General features: G+C 39.4%; 1 protein-coding gene across 19 annotated transcripts in view; it reads right to left on the bottom strand.

The window, feature by feature from the left end:
* Positions 1 to 22,568, bottom strand: part of LOC131124906 (adhesion G protein-coupled receptor L3-like) — a 172,720-nt gene that overhangs the window by 120,812 nt on the left and 29,340 nt on the right. For all 19 annotated transcript variants that reach the window (XM_058065882.1, XM_058065878.1, XM_058065876.1 and 16 more), the window contains exon 3: positions 8,540 to 8,696. In XM_058065882.1, the coding sequence (XP_057921865.1) occupies positions 8,540 to 8,594 (55 nt within the window). In that variant the 5' untranslated portion in view covers positions 8,595 to 8,696. The remainder of the gene's footprint in view (positions 1 to 8,539; positions 8,697 to 22,568) is intronic.

The following is a 22,568-nucleotide window of genomic DNA, read 5'->3' on the forward strand; positions in this document are numbered from 1 at the left end:
TGAATGAGTAATAATAAACAAGAAATGATTATTATTATGAGGATAAGGATAAGCAGTATAGAAAACAAATAAATGGATTGATTATCAATTATTCAGAAAATTAATGAATGAAAGAAATGCTCTTCCTTGCAAAGACAGTGAAGAACAGGACCAATATAATGATAATATAATGATTATTTTTCATCTTTGTGTTCCATTTTTTTGCTTTGATGATATAAGAGTGATATGCATTGCATTTATCTTGCATTTTTAATTGTTGCAAGAGTTAAAAAGTGTAAAAACTCTAACTACTGTTAAAAGACAAGCATAGTTAGTACTTTGAAAATCTGGTGACGGACGCTTGCATGACAGCGGTTCAAATGCCACCATTTTTGGGTGTACGGTGCAATCGCTGCAATCCAGAATTGCCCCATCTCAGGCCACCTTGGACGTGCAGTAAAAAGCTACAACACCACCCCCTTTTGGCACGCTGCTAACAAATTCCCTTCACTTTTTATATCTTTCTATAATGAATGAAAAATCAATAGCACCTTGATATTAGGAGTCTCCAAGTGCTCGCACGCCACACTATGATTGACAGCAGCACGGCGGGTGTCAGGGCGGGGTTAAACACCTGCGTGTTTTATAGTCGTGTTGACCGTACGTCTGCCCCATAAATGAATTAGCATCCCTGCTATCGGGAAGACGGTGAGAATCAGTTGAGTGATGCTGTTTAAATTGGTACTGCATACTGTAGGGGTGTAGTGGGGTGTAATGGGGGGGGGGCATTTAACGAGGACGGGTATTGACGGCGAGGTTAATAGGTTAATAATAGGAAGAGGATGCACATTTGTATTTGCGCAAATGTGGATTTCCCATTCCCATAAACACATCAATTATGGATGATTACTGTCATAAAAGTGTAAAGATAAGGCGAACCTCGGTATAATAAAACTACAATCAAGTAAAACTACTGCAACGGCATTTGAACAGGAAGGTCACCTAGTGCCGTTTTAAAAGGTAATACTCAACGGCTATCAATGGCTGTGGAAGCTTTCAGACATGATCAAAATCTTTTTATCACACTCTATAACCGTTTTATAAAAAAAAATTAATTCATAAATCATGCTGCTTCATGGTTGAATATGGCTTATAAGTAAATAAATGCATATTTAATCAAATTTTTACGCATGGTTTACCCCATTTTCAAGCATTAAAAGGGGCCAAGTGAAGTAAAACAGAAATATAGTCGTCCCTCGCCACTTTGCAATTCACTCTATCATGGTTTTTCAAAATAAATTCGTTAGGATATTAAGATATGCACTGGCCCTCAGGCAAACAAAAAAGAATCAACCAAAAATGTTTTCCTTCAAATTTTGGTCAAACTACAAATGTTTGGTGCACTCAAGGTTTGCCCCTATAAGGTATATATTACTTTTTTTTTTTTTTTTACTATTTCTATTTTTTTTTTTTTTTTTAAAGCGGCCACCTTAAAGTGGGCATCCAGATGATTGACAACATCAGGGTTCAATTGTATTTTGACCCCTGTATTTTTTTTCTTCTCCTGACATTTTTTTTGTAAGCTTCTATGGCAGGGATCGGGAACCTTTTTGGCTAAGAGAGCCATGAAGGCCAGATATTTTAAAATGTGTATCTGTGAAAGCCATATACATTTTTTAAAATATTGAATGCAATAAAATGTGTGCATTTGTATGTAAGACCAACAGTTTTAGATATAATGGGCTCTAATTACGTAGACCAGGCACACTACCCCACGCCAATGGGGTGTGGCCAGCACACTTTCGTGAGCAGCGCAGTGTCCAATAATAAATCAAATACTTGCTGCCATTAATGCAACTTCTGCTGCTGCATAGTTTTGAACCATATTCAGTACACGTATTTCATTCTTTTGGCCATCTTCGTCAAAAGGCTTGGTTCTGCAGCGTTAGCTAGGTGACTATTTGACTAAAGGAGGAAAGTTTACATTTACATGTTTTTTTGACATCTCAATGACCGAGGTAGACTACCGCATTACCCAGTAATAATCAAGTTTTGGTGTTTGACCTGGAAAATATCATCAAGAAAGATGGATATGGTCGGCCATATTGCAGTAGAAAATAGATGGACGAATTAAAATGCATAAGAAAGTTTTGATTTTTAATATTATTTTTAACAGTGATTTATGTGATGTTTACTTTAAAATGTTAGCAAACATACATGTTTATTGTGGTAAATGCTTGAGAGCCAGATACAGTCATCAAAAGAGCCCTACCTGGCTCCCGAGCCATAGGTTCCCTACCTCTGTTCTATGGTTTTAATCACACTTATTGTTGTTATGTTAATCCTTTCAATGCTCGATGAGCAGTCTCATAATTTGACCTTTCAGGCCGATTTTCCCCACTAAATCTTGATTGCAATGCAAACTATACCACTTTATATTATACATCTATTGGTGTTTTTTTCTTCTCCTCCTTCAGTTTTGCGATTGAATAATGTTGTGATTGTCTCTCAGGCAAATCGATAGGGGAGCTACAGTGGGGTCATTTCCATACAAAAGAAGGTTCCTCCATTGAGAAGCCATTTTCTTATTAATCGAACTCTCATCACAATAAAAAGGAAGGACAGAGGGACAATAGATGTAGCGCCCGACTGCTAACGACATCGCCTCTATGCTTGGAAAGACGCCAAGGTCAAGTCGTTTACAGTTCTGGTACTTTACGCGGGAATTACAGTGTATTTTATATACTAGCCTTTTATCTTCGCTAACACACACACACAATTTCTTCACAATTGCATGATCTGTGACACATGATAAAATTAATGTTAATACTTGTCTCTCAGCATTGAAAATATGAAATTCTGGTTACATTTTTGGTGGTGTCACAGCATGTATACAAAATATTTAGCAATACAGAATAATAGTATGAATGATTGTCTCTCAGCTCTGACACAACATTTTTCATATGTGTGTCACAATACATTGTTGAGGCACAATAACACTAACGTGATTGTGTGTCTCTAAGCACCCCCCATTTTGTCGCATAATAACGTTAGCATGAATACTAGCTTTTTTCAACAGCATTCACACACAGTACAACAACAACACAGAGTGATAATATTGTGCTGATATCTCAACATTTGCAATTGGTCATTTTTCCTAGGTAAGAAAATATATTTTTGGAAAACACAAAAGCAGCATAAATGGTTGTCTCTCAGTATTGACATATTTTATACACTAAATAGCGGTATAAATGCTAGGCTCAGCTTTCACACAACACATTTCATGACATACAATAGAAATAATATTGTGCTTCTTTATGTTAGTGCATGTTTCTCAGCGTTAAAAATATATATAGTGATATATACATCAGTTAGCCTCCGCTCTGGCTAGTGTGTTTCCCGCTTAAATTTGTTGTTCATACAATGCATGACTCCAACTGTGTTAATGTATTTTATTTATTATTATCACAATAATATTATTATTGTTTTTTTTATCACAAATGTCCTTCCTAGTTAGCATCCTATTAGCTAGCTAAACAAAATGGCAAACAGAACTGGAAGTCATCTATGTCGCCTGTCTATGATGTCATCACTGGTTGACTCGGAAATATTTTTACATGAATAAAACAATTCTTCATATAAATAACAAATGAAAGAGCAAAATTACGTGACTGTTGATCTACAATGGCAGCAAAATCAACCACCATCACCACAGATTTACATTATTTTGTGGGGAACATTTTATTTGGTTAACATCCGTTTTGGTTAAAGTCTGACCCTCTGGAACTAATTAATTAAACCAAGCAAGGTTCATATGTATATATTTGGACGCACACAATCACTCGCCTGATTGCTTGTGTATCAACATCAATAATAATAATAATAATAATAATAATAATGGATTAGATTTTATATAGTATATTCAAGGCACCCAAAGTGAACCCATTACACTAGTGGTGGTAATGTACATTTGTAGACACAGCTGCCCCAAGGTAGTCTGACGGAAACGTGGCTGTCAATTCACACCTATAATAATAATAATAATAAATTTTATTTATATTGGTCTCTTGGGCAGCACATACATGTGTGTCATATGTGCACTCCCACAATAACAACACAAAATAACAGTAATATGAATGTTTGTCTCTTATCATTCACATTTTTATGGTACACAATGATGTTTTGACACAAAATAACAGTATCAATGCTCATCTCTCAGCATCCACACAAGGTATTTTGTGGTGCACAATAACAGTAGTATGAATGCTAGTCTCTCAGCATTAAAAAATATATTTCTGATGAAAAATAGCAGCATAAATGCTGGTCCCTCAGCGTTCATATTTTGTATTTCATGATGCAAAAAAAAATGTGTGAATGCTTGTCTCAACATTACACAAAACATCATTGGAGACACACAATTACAATAACATTGTGGTTGTCTGAGCATCACCAGTGTAAATGCTTGACTCTCAGCAGGCTCACTCCCCGGGTGGGGGGTGGGAATAATTGCATGGCTTTTCTGCCCGGCAACAGCATTTCTTTACATATGGTTGGGACAGAATTTTTTTCACACGCCCCCTAATTTGAAACACTATTGAGAACCTGTAATATTGATGAATGTACTTTGTACAAACCACTGCATGAGCTGCTGGCACCAGCATCATTACACTTCCAAAATGTCCATCCGAAAAAAAAAAATTATGAGTATAGTCCCCCGGCACCTTTCCGACCCCCCCACTATTTCAGAAGCACTGGCATATGTTGTTTGATTTCAATAAAGTTAATACAAACAAATCTTGAATAACAGGCCACCGACTTGTTTATCTTACGTCTTCTCCTGTCGCCAGCGTTGTATTATAAAAAAGCACTCACTTGATCAATATTTTGACTGCATATTTATGTATGCAAACTCCTGTCGCATTGAGATGCAAATATAATTAGAAAAAAAAAAGAATGAGTGACATCCAGTGTGCATATTTGCAACGCTTCAAGAGGCTCCTTGCTTGTCACAACACAACACCCCTCGCTGGCCTCAACAAATAACTTTCACTACCTCCTCACTTCCTCTCTTTGAAATATGAGGTGGAATAAATCATTTGTTTAATTAATTAAGTAAATTAGGCAAATCCAAGGACGCCTCAAGCAGGATGGAGGCGGCGCCCTGCCGAAGGAGACGGAATGAGGTGCCAACGCAGCTAACCGTGCAATGTACCTGAGCAATGCGGAACTGCAGTACTTTTTAGCTTTAACATACGTCGTTGTTTGATGTTAAAAAGCACCATTTTGATTACCACGGTGACGCAGCATCACCTTGTTCGCTGCATTGGTGGACTAGCCAAACCGTCTCTATTTCTGTTAACTTGCTAACTCGGAAGTAGGATGTTTAGAAAGCACAAAAAACACTGTTGTGCATCAATTAATGCAAAGAACCAAGCTTGAATGTCAAATTCAGGAACATAATGGCGGCTAATTCATACCAGCATATCATAGCAATGCACAAAAATACAAAATATAATTCATTCATTCATTCATTTTCTATCGCTTTTTCCTCACGAGGGTCGCGGGGGGTGCTGGAGCCTATCCCAGCTGTCTTCGGGCGAGAGGCGGCGTACACCCTGGACTGGTCATCAGCCAATCACAGGGCACATATAGACAAACAACCATTCACACTCACATTCATACCTATGGGCACTTTGGAGTGTCCTAGTATGTGAACCTAGCATGTTTTTGGAATGTGGGAGGAAACCGGAGTACCCGGAGAAAACCCACGCATGCACGGGGAGAACATGCAAACTCCACACAGACATGGCCGAGGGTGGAATTGAACCCTGTTCTCCTAGCTGTGAGGGTACAAAATATAATAATATTTAAAATATAACAGCATTTTTTGGAATGTTCAATATTGAGCCCAGATACTTTGAATGTTTTTGGTTAGCTAATACGACAGTTTTGTGATGTATATTCCGTACCCTACAATTACTACTGTGTGAATTGCAGTAATTGCCAGTTGAAAACAGTACGGCGAGCATGGATGAATGCCGACTGATTCCCTTCATAGGCCTTGATGTTGTGGCTCCCAATTTAGACCATCTGCTTGCCTCCTTGATGAATGCGCTCGTTTTCCAAGCAGGAAAAATCGGCAAGACACCACACTTCCATCTATTATGAGCGCTCCCGCCGTCTCCTGATTCCGCAGGACGGTATTAAGAGGAATAAATATCAAATCTTTTCCCCGGAGCTTTTTACATGCACTGAAAACACATGATGAATGTGCTGCAGTGTTGTTTTGCTGCATTGGTTTTCTATTGTTATTCACTGTGACCAAAAAACTATGGCACAGCTTTTTGTTTGTATGTTTATCAAACGGCTAACATCGCTGACATTTTACCGTTTTCTTACTTCTTATGTTGTTATAATTAGTGTGAATTCTCGGCTCTCAGCATTATATTTTGACACAATGCTTGTGTCTTATAAGCTATGCTGAAGTGGTCGCAGGACACACGGTTAGGAGATCCGAGTTCGATTCCCTGCTCGGGTATCTTGTGGACCTATTATACTCATTTTTCGGACCTTTGTATTTGGGTTGTGGACTCCTACAGAGCAGCTACACATGAAAGCTTTCTAGATCTTCCAGAATCTGCACCTATTTCAACTGTATTTATTTGGATGTCGTCGCCATCCATGCCCCCCCCCCTCCAGGCACACCCACTCCGCTGTGGTTGGTCACACTCCAAAGTGCGTAGGAAGACTTGGAGTAAGAGTTGATATCGGGCGGCACGGCGCAGACCTCACAGCTAGGAGACCAGGGTTCAATTCCACCCTTGGCCATCTCTGTGTGGAGTTTGCATGTTCTCCCTGTGCGTGAGTGGGTTTTCTCCGGGTACTCCGGATTCCTCCCACATTCCAAAAAAAATGCTAGGTTAATTGGCGACTCCAAATTGTCTATAGGTATGAATGTGAGTGTGAATGGTTGTTTGTCTATATGTGCCCTGTGTACCCCGCCTCTCTTTAAAATGTTCACTTTCAATATCCATTGCTAACAACGTAAATACAGAAGCAGAGCCTCGGCGAAGGCAGACAGTATATCTTGCCTACAGCCATGCCCAAATAAGGGCCGCCTATGTGTGACATCACAAACCTCCAGTTTTACCACGCCCTCTGAAATTGAGTGTTTCAGCCATCCCAAATTTCTCAGCTCACTTTAAAATGACCTGAAACTTTGACATTGTTTAACATGAGGCTGGCGACCAGTCCAGAGTGCACCCCGCCTCTTGCCTAAAGTCAGCTGGGATAGGCTCTAGCATACCCTAGTGAGGATAAGCGGTATAGAAAATGGATTAGTATGAATGATTGTCTCTCAGCATTGACACATTTTTAACGCACAACAATGCTACTATGAATGCTGAGACTTAAGCATTCACAGGGAATGTCGTGCACATGAACTGCAATGGAACTGCTTGTCCTTCAGCATTCATCCGCTGTCTCTGTAATCACCATCATGGTCCCCACTAATGCTAACTGATTAAATAATTAATTATTCACTGTGTGTACTACGTTTTTCTATTGTCCAGCTACATGTCAATGCTGCACTGTGCACGTCAGTGCTTGTCTTGTGTGACAAGGGAAAAAAAGGAGTGGGGGGGACTATAGATCCTAAAGTAGGACAGCATTCTCCAGAGGACACACTGTCGGTCCTCTCTGGGGACAGGGGGTGGATGGGGCTTTAGTGAGGGTCTCCTTCCGCATGCACAATGATAGCAATATTCAACAAAATCCACTAACACATTTTGTGCACAGTGACCACTCTTACGCCTTTTTTTAATCTATATTTAAATGGCTTCATTTACAGGAAAACAATCCTCTGGGTCTGAAAGTAAAAAAAAAAAAAACACTAAAAACAGCAAATTAAACCGAAATGATCTCCAGGCCTGAAAGTTTTAAAAAGTGGTTAAGAAGAACGAAAAAGTAAAATAGCAAAACAACACTGTAGTGTGATTTATTGTATTATTACTATTATTATTCTATCGAGTATTAAGTCTCAAATGATGAGCCAAGGCCCATCACTGTGAAATAGTGAAAACCTGAAAATAACCCGATGTCTGTGAATGCACCTGGCATTCTTGTGTGTTGTATTCGCTTGCTACGGTGCCACAAGGTGTTTATTTCATGTGTGGGATATAGCCAAAAAATTACCACTTCCACACATATAGGGAGGATAACTATTAACAGTTATTTAACCTTTAACATGAATTAATCAAACGTAATATTTTTTTCGGGGTACATGATACCATATAGCATCCATATCAAATTTGCGCACTAACATTAAACTTTCATATCAAGGTGGGGGCCTCAAACTAGTGTCCTGCGGGTCACATTTGGCCCGTGGGCCGCGTGTTTGAGACCCCTGCTCTAGATCTTTGGTTTGTGTTATTTCAGCACAGTAGGCAATGTTAGCTTGCACTAAACACAAGCTAACAATTAAACACAAACTGTTATTTTGATCAGAAAAAAGCAAATCTGGCAATAACAAGCAATAAGAATAAAAACATAAAAGACTTACCCATAGCGGCCGGTGCAAAGAGGCTGGCGAGGACTAGCAGGCGTGCGGTCCACATGGCCTCCCCCTCTTACCGCCCGCTGCTAAAGGTCACGGCGGAGGTCAGCACTGAGGTCTGGTAGCAGACAGATCACCACTATACGCTTATGTCAGATTCCCCCTGGAAAAAAAAAAAACACAAACATAAGTTTGACGTACGCACAATAGCAATCCTGTCATATAGAGTATTTTTATTCTAGCACTCCAAGCTATCAGTCACACTCAAGACGCCCTCACATCCTGAAAAACTGAAAAGGAAATGATAATCACAGTTTTAATTATGTCCTTTTGAGTGCTCATCAATCAAACTGCTAGGATTGATTCATATTCATCTCATTTGCATGTTTACTTTCAGCCACGCCCATCGTCTCAGGCATTGTTCACAAGGCTGCAACATAATCTCACTTCATTACAATGTGTTACCTGTGTGTGTGTGTGTGTGTGAGTGTGTGCGTGTGTGTGTGTGTGTGTGCGTGACCCCATCAGATAACACTAAGTATCAAGTTTGGAGACGTATTGTTGTGGTGAGGTTTCTTGAAAAACAACAAAAGATCGTCTCTTGTATCCTCTGGTCAGGAAATTACATACACAATTCCAAAATAGTATCATTGCAAGTGAATAAATACAAAGTATTTTATATTTAATACATTTAAAGATGTAAAACTAATAATACATGTACTTATTTTGCAGTAGTTTTTAATTATATGTCATTTTATTTTTATTTACAATGCATTTCTTCATCAGAAGCATACATAATCACAAACTAAAGGGTATATCAAATTATACTTTGGACAAAAATAATGTTGAAAATTTGTTGTTTATATGTATAATATATTGCATTATATTTTATATTGCCATAATAGTGTCAAAATAAAAATATTTCCATGATACATTATACAAAATAATGATAAATAAAGAGCAATAGTGTTTTCTTCGAGATATTTGCGCATAATAAATTCATTCGTTCATTTTCTCTTGTCCTCATAATAAAGCCTTTCTATTTATTATCTCCAACATAAACAATCTGATTACACTAATCTGGATTTTTTGGTGGGGGATTAAGGAGTAAAAGGGTTAAATGTCAGTGCTACCAATCGTATCGCTTTGCAGAGATTACAGCAGATTATGGCTGCGAGTGGATCATAGACAATCTAATCATTAAAGATCATGTGTCAGATTCCTGCACAAATGTGCACCATTGGAAAAATATACAAAAACAACATTTGACATACTTTTGACATATTTTTGCATACATGTATCATATTTTAAACTGCAAATTAAGTCATGCTTTATTTTTAAATGTTTCTGAATGAAATACAAGTCAAAGATTCACAATGTTAGCATGTTTTTAAGGATTTAGGCCACACAATAATCCTCCAAAAATGCTTCTCATAGATCATCTATGTCAGGGGTCTCAAACTCAATTTACTTGGGGGCCACTGGAGCTCAAGTCTGGGCGAGACTGGGCTACATCAGGTTTTCAAAAAAAAAAAAAAAACGCATTTATTAAAAACAGAAAAATGAATAAACTTAAATATAACTAAAGCTCTGATAAAACATTCCACTGTTCTCAAATATCTTACATTTTTCTATACAAAATAAGATGCAAAATAAATAAACAAATCAAGAATAAAGAAAATCAATCAATCAGTAATAAATAAATAAATATAATAATAACAATAAAACGGCAAATAATAAAAACTTAAGAAACCACATATAGTTGGTGGGTAGACAAATTATTTTTTTCAGATTAAAATGAACAAAGCATTATTAGAGCCCTGTAGACATGACAAAACACGACTATAGTCACATTTATACTCTTTTTATTTACAACATATTGCGCAACTGCAGGGTCTTGAGACACATGCTAACTTGCAAACTAGAGCGCTAGCGACCTAAACGGTAGCCTTCAGGTTATTTCCTCTAAACTTCAATAGCCAAAAACTTACCACTTCCACACGGATAGGGAGGATAACTATTAACAGTTATTTAACCTTTAACATGAACATTAATCAAACGTAATAATTTTTTCTGGGTACATGATACAATACAGCATCTATATCAAACTTGTGCGGGCCGCACTAACATTCAACTTTCATATCAAGGCGGGGGCCTCAAACTAGTGTCCTGCGGGCCACATATGGCCCGCGGGCCGCGTGTTTGAGACCCCTGATCTATGTGAAGGAACTCTCACTGCGAGTCAAAGATCTTCTACGTTAACGGGGCCGTTTCAATGCATAGAAGCGCAACAACTAGCATGACTTTAGGTTAGCTAAGGTAGGTTGCCATGACAACAGTTGGCCATTAATCAGCCACCAGAAGCAACTGGCACTCGGCCCCACAAACAAGTCATTACAGCCAGGCTTGATTTTGGACACAAGCTAAAAGGAAGCACATTAGCGGACAGCAGGTGACTAAACGCTCTGATTTCAGCCCCTGTGGCAAAACCGGGATATTAGAGATGAGCGATATTATATATATATTTATTTATTCTGTATATTTATAGTGTGACCTCAGCGGTGAACAGCATGTATGGATTTCCTTTCAAGCTAAAGCATCAATATATTGCCCCGTGTATTTGTGCTGACATCAGCACTTTTCTACAAAACAGGTCAGGAGTATTGGCAGGGTTATTGTTATGATGGATGTATATGACCTCAGCCAGGGTGTAATTCTTGGACATGTGTTAATAACAGCAGAGCACTCCTGTCCTATAAAGGATCTTTGACTAGCATTTTTGCAGTGTTCCTGCCATATAGAGGATCTTTGTGTTTTTGCAGGAGATTCATAAAGACTGCAGAAAATGTCATTTCAATGCAGTATATCAGATATGATCAAACATTTTCAGTTTAAGATGTGTAGCGAAGCCTACTTTTTCCCTTTTTATACACAGCTGTTCTCCAACATTGGGTTCAGTTTTTTTAATGTTCATTCATTCATTCATTTTCTACCGCTTTTTCCTCATGAGGGTCGCGGGGGTGCTAGAGCCTATCCCAGCTGTCTTCGGGCGAGAGGCGGGGTACACCCTTAACTGGTGGCCAGCCAATCACAGGGCACATATAGACAAACAACCATTCACACTCACATTCATACCTATGGACAATTTGGAGTTGAGCTTAATTATGTTTTTTTTTTTTTCAAAAAATTTCAAAAACACCAGTCAAAGAGTTTCAGTTTAAGATGTGTAGCGAAGCCTACTTTTCGCCTTTTTATACACAGCTGTCCTCCAACATTGGGTTCAGTTTTTTTAATGTTCATTCATTCAGTCATTTTCGACCGCTTTTTCCTCACGAGGGTCGCGGGAGTGCTGGAGCCTATCCCAGCTGTCTTTGGGCGAGAGGCGGGGTACACCCTTAACTGGTGGCCAGCCAATCACAGGGCACATATAGACAAACAACCATTCACACTCACATTCATACCTATGGACAATTTGGAGTTGAGCTTAATTATGTTTTTTTTTTTTTCAAAAAATTTCAAAAACACCAGTCAAAGAGTTTCAGTTTAAGATGTGTAGCGAAGCCTACTTTTCGCCTTTTTATACACAGCTGTCCTCCAACATTGGGTTCAGTTTTTTTAATGTTCATTCATTCAGTCATTTTCTACCGCTTTTTCCTCATGAGGGTCGCGGGGGTGCTGGAGCCTATCCCAGCTGTCTTTGGGCGAGAGGCGGGGTACACCCTTAACTGGTGGCCAGCCAATCACAGGGCACATATAGACAAACAACCATTCACACTCACATTCATACCTATGGACAATTTAATTCTGTTTTTTTTTTTCAAAAATTTTCAAAAACACCAGTCAAAGAGTTTCAGTTTAAGATGTGTAGCGAAGCCTACTTTTCGCCTTTTTATACACAGCTGTCCTCCAACAGTTTTTTTAATGTTCATTCATTCATTCATTTTCTACCCTTTTGCGCTTTTGCAGTTGACGTGCGTTTTTTGCTTTGCCGCGTTTTCCAACCTATGATCCATCAAACACAACACAGGCCACGCCTACTCAGGAAAAACGGCCGCTATCATTTGTCAACCTCTGTTGTTTGTTAGCCAGCTTGTTTTATTTGTATTGTAGACTTCAGGTCTCAATTTCCTCCCGACTAACTGCACATGCATAATTTTCCACTTCATTCCCAGTCAGATTGGAGAAGGAGAAGGAGGGGGAAGAGGGGATACAAACAAACAAACAACATCAATTTCAGCTCAGCGTCTGAATCAAATGCCAATGTCAATAACGCTGATCCCACCAGTGCATCGCATTTCAATATCATTACCCAATGCTGTGCCAAGTGTAAAAATCTAATAAAACCTTCTTAAACAACATCATAGCGTAACTATATTCTATTCAGGAAAAAAAAGGTTTTATACAGTCTCGGTCATCACATGGTTTCGATTCCAAAGAAATAGACAAGTTAGTAAACTGCCAAAAAAAAAAAAAAAACTTAAAGTGCATCAAAATTCTGACAATTTCCGAGGCCTTCCTGGTTGCTAACCCTTCACCCCACTCTTTCTTTCCCCGAGGCGCCTGCCAAGCACGCGAGTGTGGAGGAGGCAGCGTTGGGGTCCGGCGGTCCTCAGAATAGAGTTTGATTGGTGTGGGCAAACATCCTCCTGGGGGATGTCTGGGAACAAAGAGAGCAATACTCTCCTCTCTTGTTGAGGCAAATGCTCTCAGGGCTGGAAAAAAAGGGAACGTCTCGAGGTGCCTGATCTTACCCAAGACCTCAAACACTCCATGATAGATCGCTTTGCTACTTGAATACCAACAAAGTTGTTTTTTTTTTTTTACCCTCATCCCCTTGTCGACTGGCTTATGATAAATTTACTGAAACCAAGTACAATAGGATTTGTATTTCATTGTTGTATTGTTATACTGTGATGTTAAATCTTATGTCACTACATGTAATAAAAGCTGCCATTTAATGGGGAATTATGTTATTTTTTTCAGCTTTACTGGTTTGTTCATTTATTTCCTAACATTTTTATTCAATTTTTTCTATTCTTTTATGCTCATCCGCTTCAGGGTTACAAGGGCAGCAGTCTTAAGAAGGAAGTCCAGACTTCCCGGTCTCTGGCCACCTGTTCCAGTAGGGGGGACACCAAGGCATTCCCAAGAAATAAGAGAAATAATCCCTCCAGCACGTCCAAGGTCTTCTCTGGGGCCTCCTATCGACTGGGGTATCCCTCAACAGGGATGTTTCCAGGAGGTATCCGGACTAGATGCCAAGCCACCTCAACTGGCGCCTATCGATGTGAAGGTCTGCTCTGAGCTCCCCCAGATGTTCCTCAAGCTAAAATTTCATTACCAACTCAGGTATTTATTATTTTATTTATTATGGATAGTTTTCTGTGCTTCTTCTTTGTCTTTGGGCTTTTCCCTTCAGGGGTCACCACAGCAAATCAATCTCCTACTACCCTCATGTCCTACTTCACTACATCCATAAACCTCTTCTTTGGTCTTCTTCTACGCAGAATCGTTCTACCAATATATTCACTATCTCTCCTCTGGACATGTCCGAACAATCTCCAAGGCCTCTAACATGTAATGTCCCTCTGATGTACTCGTTCCTGATCCTATCCATCCTGGTCACTCCCAATGAAAACCTTAGCATCCTCATTTCTGCTACCTCCAGTTCTGCTTCCTGTCTTTTCCTCAGAGGCACTGTTTCTAGACCCAACAACATGGCGGACATCATGACATCAGTTTTTCTGTGCTAAAATTGGATAAATAAAGAAATTAAATGTAACATATATAAAGAGGAATATAAAATATTTATGTATAAATTTCATAAAATTATCCATTAACAATTGATAATGAATTTCAATATATTCCATAATTAATTTACACTTTGCTCCCATTTTTCATGAGCTGAACTGAAATTTGTACACTTCACTTTCTATGTACGCAAAAGTCCGAAACAGCATGATGACTGCACAGGTGTGCCTTAGGCTGGTCACAATAAAAGGCCATGCCAAAAAGAGTAGTTTAACTGTATTGGGGCCTGTACATGGGCCTGTGTATCATCATGCTGCAACATTAGGTGATAGTTGTGGATGAATGGCACAACAATGGGCCTTATTATTTCATCACAGTATCTCAAAACGCCATCAATAAAATCCATTTCAAGACTCCACAACTGTGGGCCAAAACTTTTTTTAAAAATTAATCACCATTTTTGTCAATATTTTTTCATTGACACAAACCTGGAAGTCACATTCCCTGTCCGACACGGCAAAGCTTTGTGCTCAAAGAAAAAAATAAATGTCAGCCATAATTAGGCACTACAGCAATACAGCGGCGGCCATTAAAAATGCAAAACATGGACTGGGAGTAAAGGATTTGGATTGGTACAAACAAGGGCTGGGGGATTAGCCTGGGAAGGATAAGCGCCTCTGTAGGATATGTAATCTTCTATGTTAGGAAGTCCACTTATACTACAGCACATTTTAGAGTGGAATTATCAGAAACAGGGACCTCAGTCCAAGTGCTAATTGCACTCTTGTGTAATGTTATTTGCAGCAAACGAGGAAGCGAGGAGGGCATTCGGAGACACAGTCAATAATCAATCTGGCGGAGGAGCGAGGATTCATGTTATAAGAGAGGGAATTCGGGGCTAAAAAGCAACCAGGAGTGGATTTAAGAATTCCACGCTGGCTTTATCTGCATGCATAATGCAAACAAAAGACTCCCTTAGGTGACCTTTGCAAAGTTTTGAGCCAATCCAAAAACTCATAGCAATGAAGCAGGAGAAGCCAAATTGGATTTTTTTTCATTAGTTCAGGAAAGGGAGGAATGCCAAAGTCTTCTCTTTCTATTTGGACAGGGACGGGCATTGCTGGAAAATAAAAAAAATACGGAAACAAATACTTTTACAGGCAGTATTGGAGAATACCCTCAGGGAGTACCCTAGCACACAGGCACCGTCCCACTTCTGTTATGTATCTTATACTACTTCCAAACTGCTGTAAATTGACAGATCAAGTTTGTCTAACAATTCCATGTCTGTCTGTGCTGCTTACAGAGAACAGCGAGGCAAAAAAAAAGCCATTTTACAAAAAGAATAAAAAAAAAAAATGCGTATACACTGGAGTTATGCAACCTCTGTGATGTATTTAATATTTTCAAAGGCGGTAAACGACAAAAGGTTGTCGTCCTTCAATCCATATTGTTCAGTGCCACTTACTCAAAACAATAACACAAGAAGCCGGATTTTACAAAGCAGTATTGCGTAATACCAAGTGTATACGGAATCCACCTATACACGTTAAGTATATTATGCTATTTCAAAAGCAGAATGCTGAGAAAAAATACAGAAACAAACAAGCTTTTACACATCGCATAAAAAGGCTTAGTTGATTAAACTTTTCTGCCATTTATACATTGTGTCTTTGGGTCCAAAAGAACTAGCAAATATTGCAGTACTGGACTCAAAAGTAATTAATGAATTAATAAAATTGTGGTTTTGAATTCAAGAAAAAAAACCTTAAAGGGGACCCTTGCTTTTTTCGCTTTTCTGACCTGTAAATGTAGTCACAATGTTGTATTCTAATGCTAAACAATGTCAAAGTTTCAGGTCATTTTAAAGTGAGCTGAGAAATTTGGGATGGCTGAAAAGCTCAATTTCAGAGGGCGTGGTAAAACTGGAGGTTTTGTGATGTCACACATAGGTGGTCCTAATTTGGGCATGGCTGTAGGCGAGATATGCTCTCTGCCTTCGCCAAGGCTCTGCTTCTGTATTTACGTTGTTAGCGATGGAAAGCGATTGAAAGCGAACATTTTAAAAAGATATCAACTCAACGGGGGTGCTGGAGCCTATCGCAACTGTCTTCGGGCGAGAGGCGGGGTACACCCTGGACTGGTCGCCAGCTAATCACAGGGCACATATAGACAAACAACCATTCACACTCACATTCATACCTATGGACAATTTGGAGTCGCCAATTAACCTAGCATGTTTTTGGAATGTGGGAGGAAACTGGAGTATGCAGGTATGTTGGAAATGTTGATCCCAAATCAGAGGAGAAATCAACGTCAAGCTAGCAGGTCGGTGGTGCCTAGCATGTTTTTGGAATGTAGGAGGAAACTGGAGTATCCGGAGAAAACCCACGCATGCACGGGGAGAACATGCACACTCCACACAGAGATGCCAGAGGGTGGAATTGAACCCTGGTGTCCTAGGTGTGAGGTCTGCACGCTAACCACTCGATCTCCGTGCTGCCTGATATCAACTCTTAGTCTTCCTAAGCACTTTGGAGTGTGACCAACCACAGTGGAATGGTTGTGCCCTGGAGGGGGGGCCATGGGTGGAATAAATTAAAACAGACCGTTTTCGCGGGAAGCACGACATCCAAAGAAATACAGTTGAAATAGGTGCAGATTCTGGAAGCTTTCATGTGTAGCTGCTCTGTAGGAGTCCACAACCCAATACATTCATTCATTCATTCATTTTCTACGGCTTATCCTCACGAGGGTCGCGGGGGTGCTGGAGCCTATCCCAGCTGTCTTCGGGCGAGAGGCGGGGTACACCCTGGACTGGTCGCCAGCCAATCACAGGGCACATGTAGACAAACAACCATTCACACTCACATTCATACCTATGGACAATTTGCAGTCGCCAATTAACCTAGCATGTTTTTGGAATGTTGGAGGAAATCGGAGTACCCGGAGAAAACCCACGCATGCACGGGGAGAACATGCAAACTCCACACAGAGATGGCCGAGGGTGGGAGTGAACCCGGGTCTCAACCCAATACAAAGGGCCGAAAAATGAGTATAATAGGTCCTCTTTATAAGTGTATCAAAATGCTACTAACCGTTTCTGAGGTCTTCCCTATTGCTAACCGTACCCCCTACTTGTTGACGATCAGAAAATACCCAGAGATAATCATCCAGACACGGAGCAGAGACGGGTCTCGCTAAGAGTCTGGCACGGAATTCCTGGACCAGTTGGTTTCAACACGGGTGGGGTGGACGATGAGGATTGAGGGGGGAGCTTTGACAGATGTCCAACACACACACAGCTGATGCCTCAGGCTGGCACGTCTAATAACATCATCTGCGAAAAGACATCACCGGGCTCATATTTAGAAATGTGTCCACTGGGGAAGGGACGAGAAAAAGTATTGCGGCTTCTTGTCGGGCAAATTCCGAATGGTGACTCTTTGGCAGACAAATTGAAAGATGATAAAAAAGACTCTCCAGTAGAATAATGATAGCCATGTCTCATTAACGCGTGAATTAAACCCCTCCAGAGGAAGAATCTGTGACCATCTTCCAAAGTCGAGGGTGCCAAACGAGTATGATAGATCTCGCCAGAGCGAGATTGAAAAATGAGTGATGTGTCGCAGCCGAGACGGCCAGCATCAATTTAGGATTGTGTTTTAAGAGAATTTATCGCTCAAATGTACTGTACTTGGTCGTTTTCTTACCTCGTGTCAATCAGTTGCTACAGTCAGTACAATCATAGCATTGTGAGGCTTATGGCGATTGGCTAGCAGACTCCAGCATACCCCCCCCCCCCAGCGACATACATCTCGCTTGGTTTTCCATTGCTGTTTGCAACAGGAATGAAATACAACGCAAAAAAAATAAAATAGCAACAAAAAAAAAAAAGAGCATTTAAATCCACATTTAATGAAGCAAAGTGTTAATAGCGTGTGACTTAGGCTCTGCTGATGTGATTGTCTCCTCATTGTATTGCATTATTTTCCTTAAATGCCATTTAATTATCCCCTCTACCTCCTTCTCTCTATCCAATTTGTGAAGCGAGCGGTGTCGTTTAATTGCATTAGAACCCCCCCATCCCTGCAGCTTTATGATGATGATGATTCAGAGAAAATAATGTTCATGTAGTCGGGATCAGCGTTTTGTTTTTTTTTTTTCCAGGGAATATTGTTAGGACGTTTCTGCTCCAGGGGAGATTTATGGAAATAAAGCTGTGGCAACAAGGGGATTCATGAGATTCGTGGAGCCTTTTTTCACATATGAAACAAAGGTTTCCTAAAGTTTTACAGCTTAAATTAGAAGACAAACTTGTCCATACCCTATATGTGGAATTATGGATATTGTAGAGGAATTTGGTTTGTTGGTCCTTTCTCTGCGCCCGTCCTAAAGGAAACTCCTTCGAGATAATTTTTCCCATTGCACTTACACTACATGGAGGGGCAAAGTTACATTGGAAAACATTATTACGCCATATTTTGCTGTTCCGTGTGTCAGAGTTTGCTAAAATAACATAAACTTTACATGAGTTAATTTCTGGACCTCCTTTTAAAAAGTAAACTCTTCCTCAAGAATTTGTACCATCACTTGTGCCAATTGCCAATGAGTGACGACAAATTGCAAAAGTTTTGACAAGTTTTGACAGAGCAAAAATGTTTGCAAAAATAACACAAAACTATGGCGTTACAATAAACAACTATTTTAACAAAACCATCCATCCAGATGTAAAGTATTATGGGAAAACGTTAAAATTGCTACTGTTTTTTTTTTCATTTCAATAGAAACACCCCAGATAGCTTCTGAGTGTTAAGTTGCTGTGTGATGACTTTAGCATTCTTTGTAAGATGACACCGTGAAACACCGTGAAACAATACTGTTATATCGTGCAATAAGTTTTTTCATAGCTCATGATTGACTACTGTCAAATAAAGAGAAATAAAAGAGCCTCGTGCGTGCCACAATATTGCTTTCAATTTGATTTTATTTATCGTTGGTTTAATCGATTTATGGATTATTGTGACAGGCCTAAAATGTAGAGTTTTGCCATTTCTGAGCCTTTTTTCAAAAGCAAACTCATCCTGGAGAATTAATAATATATAAAAGGAAAAATAAAATAGCAACTATAAAAATTAATAAATGTATTTTATTATTATGATTATTTATTTTCCAAATCCAACTTCCCATCTTTCAATTTGCTTGATGACAAGCGATGGTTATATTATTCTGCATCCTCCCACTGTCATCATTACTATTCACTGTTTGGTGCAAGCACAAAAAGTTTGCATAATTTATTCTAGGCCATCATTGCAGGGTTTTTTTTTTCTGTTGTAGGAAAAATGGCAACCAGCTTCGCTGTAAAATATAGAAACAACCTCGACATAGATCAAGAGACAACTTGATTCATATCTTTGAGTGAAGGCATTATGTTCTAATAAATGCAACTGCATTTGACTCTCAGCCTCCTCTATGGGATTAAACTGTAAATAGAAATAAATGCTTTGCAGCAACGTTGTTTTGTTTTAGATGAAGCATTTGGCGATGCATTACCTCACATTGGTGGTATTTCCGTCTCAAAAAGAGCGTTCCTGAAAAAGAAATCGACATGCATCCCCGGAGAAAAAGCTCTATATTTAATAAAGATGAGCGCCATGCAAATAAAGCCCACCATTGTACAGACATCCCACTCTTTCCCCTAATGCTGTAATCCTGCTTGTATATTTTCTTCTCTCTTGGCGTCGTCCACCATGTTGGATTCCCTTCTGTAAGGGATGACAAATTTGGCGTTTGTCCTTCCAGTATTTAAATCAGGAGACTGCAATTCTGGAGCTAAATGGCAAAATGGAGCAGGCTGGGCGCCTCGTGTTCTTTTATTGTGTGGTGATGCTATAGAAAAAAAAACAATAGTAGACATGTTTATTTATATAACTATGCATGTAGTATACACTCGAGAAAAATATAAACGCAACACTACTATTTTTGCTCCTGTTTTTCATGAGCTGAATTTAAAAAATGCACTACTTTTTATATGTACAGGAAAGGCCTATCCATCCATCCATTTTTGGAGCTAGCCAATCACAGGGCACATATAGACAAACAACCATTCACACTCACATTCATACCTATGGACAATTTGGAGTCACCGATTAACCTAGCATGTTTTTGGAATGTGGGAGGAAACTGGAGTACCCGGAGAAAACCCACGCGCACACGAGGGGAACGTCACGCGGACATGCCAAGCGGAGATTCAAAAAAAAAAAAGGCCTACATCGCTCAAATATTCTTCATAATGCTAAATTAATTCACCTCACCTGTGGCATATCAAGATGCTTATTAGACAGCATTATCATTAGAATTAGTATTATTACACAGGGGTGCCTCAAGTTGGAATATTAGTTAGCACATAGAAAACCTGTTCATGATAGTTAAAATATGTTTTTTTTCCTAACATGATGAGACATGCAGACATGAAGTAACACCCCTATAGTCACCGTTTATTTATTTATTCTGAATTTAAGAAAGGGTTTCAAAAGGAGTGGGGGAAGAAACTTACCACTTCCACTCTGGAAGGAGAGGAGAACTTGTTTTCATGTTGGATAAGCCATGGTTGACAACATAATGTTAAAGTCATGTGATGTAACATCATGTTTTGCGTCATTACTGGCACCTCATTCGTTCATTCATTGATTTTCGAGGGTCGCGGGTGTGCTGGAGGTGTGCCTATCCCAGCTGTCTTCGGGCGAGAGGCGGGGTACACCCTGGACTGGTCGCCAGCCAATCACAGGGCACATATAAACAAACAACCATTCACACTCACATTCATACCTATGGACAATTTGGAGTCGGCAATTAACCTAGCATGTTTTTGGAATGTGGGAGGAAACCGGAGTACCCGGAGAAAACCCACGCATGCACGGGGAGAACATGCAAACTCCAAATGCAAACTGGAATTGAACCCTGGTCTCCTAGCTGTGAGGTCTGCGCGCTAACCACTCGACTATTACTGGCACTTATTGCACAAAATACTACTTTGCTACATAAATTTCAAGTGATCTGTCCCATATTTACTTATTTGTAAGTAACTTCCTCCCAATTGAAGCTTGTACCTTGCAATGCGTATATGCAAATGCGCATCTCTTCATTCTAGACATGAATTCTTAAGTGTGGACATAAAAAAAATTAAAAATAAATGAGTAAAGTGACTGATGTTGTTGGCGACAAGATGGCCGTGCGCACATCTGCTTGTCAGCAAGTGTGTTGGATAGTGTCACATGGCTGGCAGCTTGTGGAAGTCAAGCAGATGGTGGGACACAATTAAGACCCTCGCTAAATCTCTCCATCAATCTCCTTGGACGACGTACCGACAACCTGGACCTCATTTTGCACATTCAAACCACACGCCTCTTTTGTATGACGCTTTGCATGTTTTCAGCATCTTGCAAAGAAGGCTGGTTTTTACACACTAGCGCTACTGTTTTTGTAACGTTGTATATTTTTCCATACAAGTACTAAATATAATTAACTAGAATAAAGTACAATAAAATTATACTTATCGTCACCGCTAATTCCGTGTATGTACGCGTCACGTTAACAAATGTTGCCAGTCGATAATTGGGCTATTAATTATCAACCGATATTTGATCATTTCAACCTGTTTTTTAAAAAAAAAAAAGATAATTATCATTAATATTATCATTCAATAATCATTGTGTCATGTCATATTTTAGCCACTAGATGGTACTCAAGCCGAGTGTACCTTAGCAATGAATCTCAGGGCGTCACCAGTTCACACAACATACCAAGTCGAGACACTACCAACAGACAAGACACTACCAACGTATAATGCAGAATAATTGTTTTTATCATTCGATAAATTGATATATCCATTCACACTACATTCCAATTTGTGGTGTCCAAACGACTACACACAGCCACGCAATAGGTGAATAAAACAGACAAGACACTACCAACGTATAATGCAGAATAATATACAACACTGAACAACTTCACTGCACCAGCTTCTTGTGCATTACAAGCTGGACCACAGCCCATAATAAGACTGTGAACGTACACCATTTTGTTCTGTTTCGTTTAATATTAACTCCGCCAATTAATTTTTTTTAAGCGTTAGATAAATTGATATGTCCATTCACAAAACATTACAAGTTGTGGTGTCAAAACGACTACACACAGCCACGCAATAGGTGGAAAAAACAGACAAGACACTACCAACGTATAGTGTAGAATAATATAATATTTAAAAATATAATATTTTTTAATC

Source organism: Doryrhamphus excisus, chromosome 3 (genome assembly GCF_030265055.1).
Source record: "Doryrhamphus excisus isolate RoL2022-K1 chromosome 3, RoL_Dexc_1.0, whole genome shotgun sequence".
Classification (NCBI taxonomy): Eukaryota; Metazoa; Chordata; class Actinopteri; order Syngnathiformes; family Syngnathidae; genus Doryrhamphus; species Doryrhamphus excisus.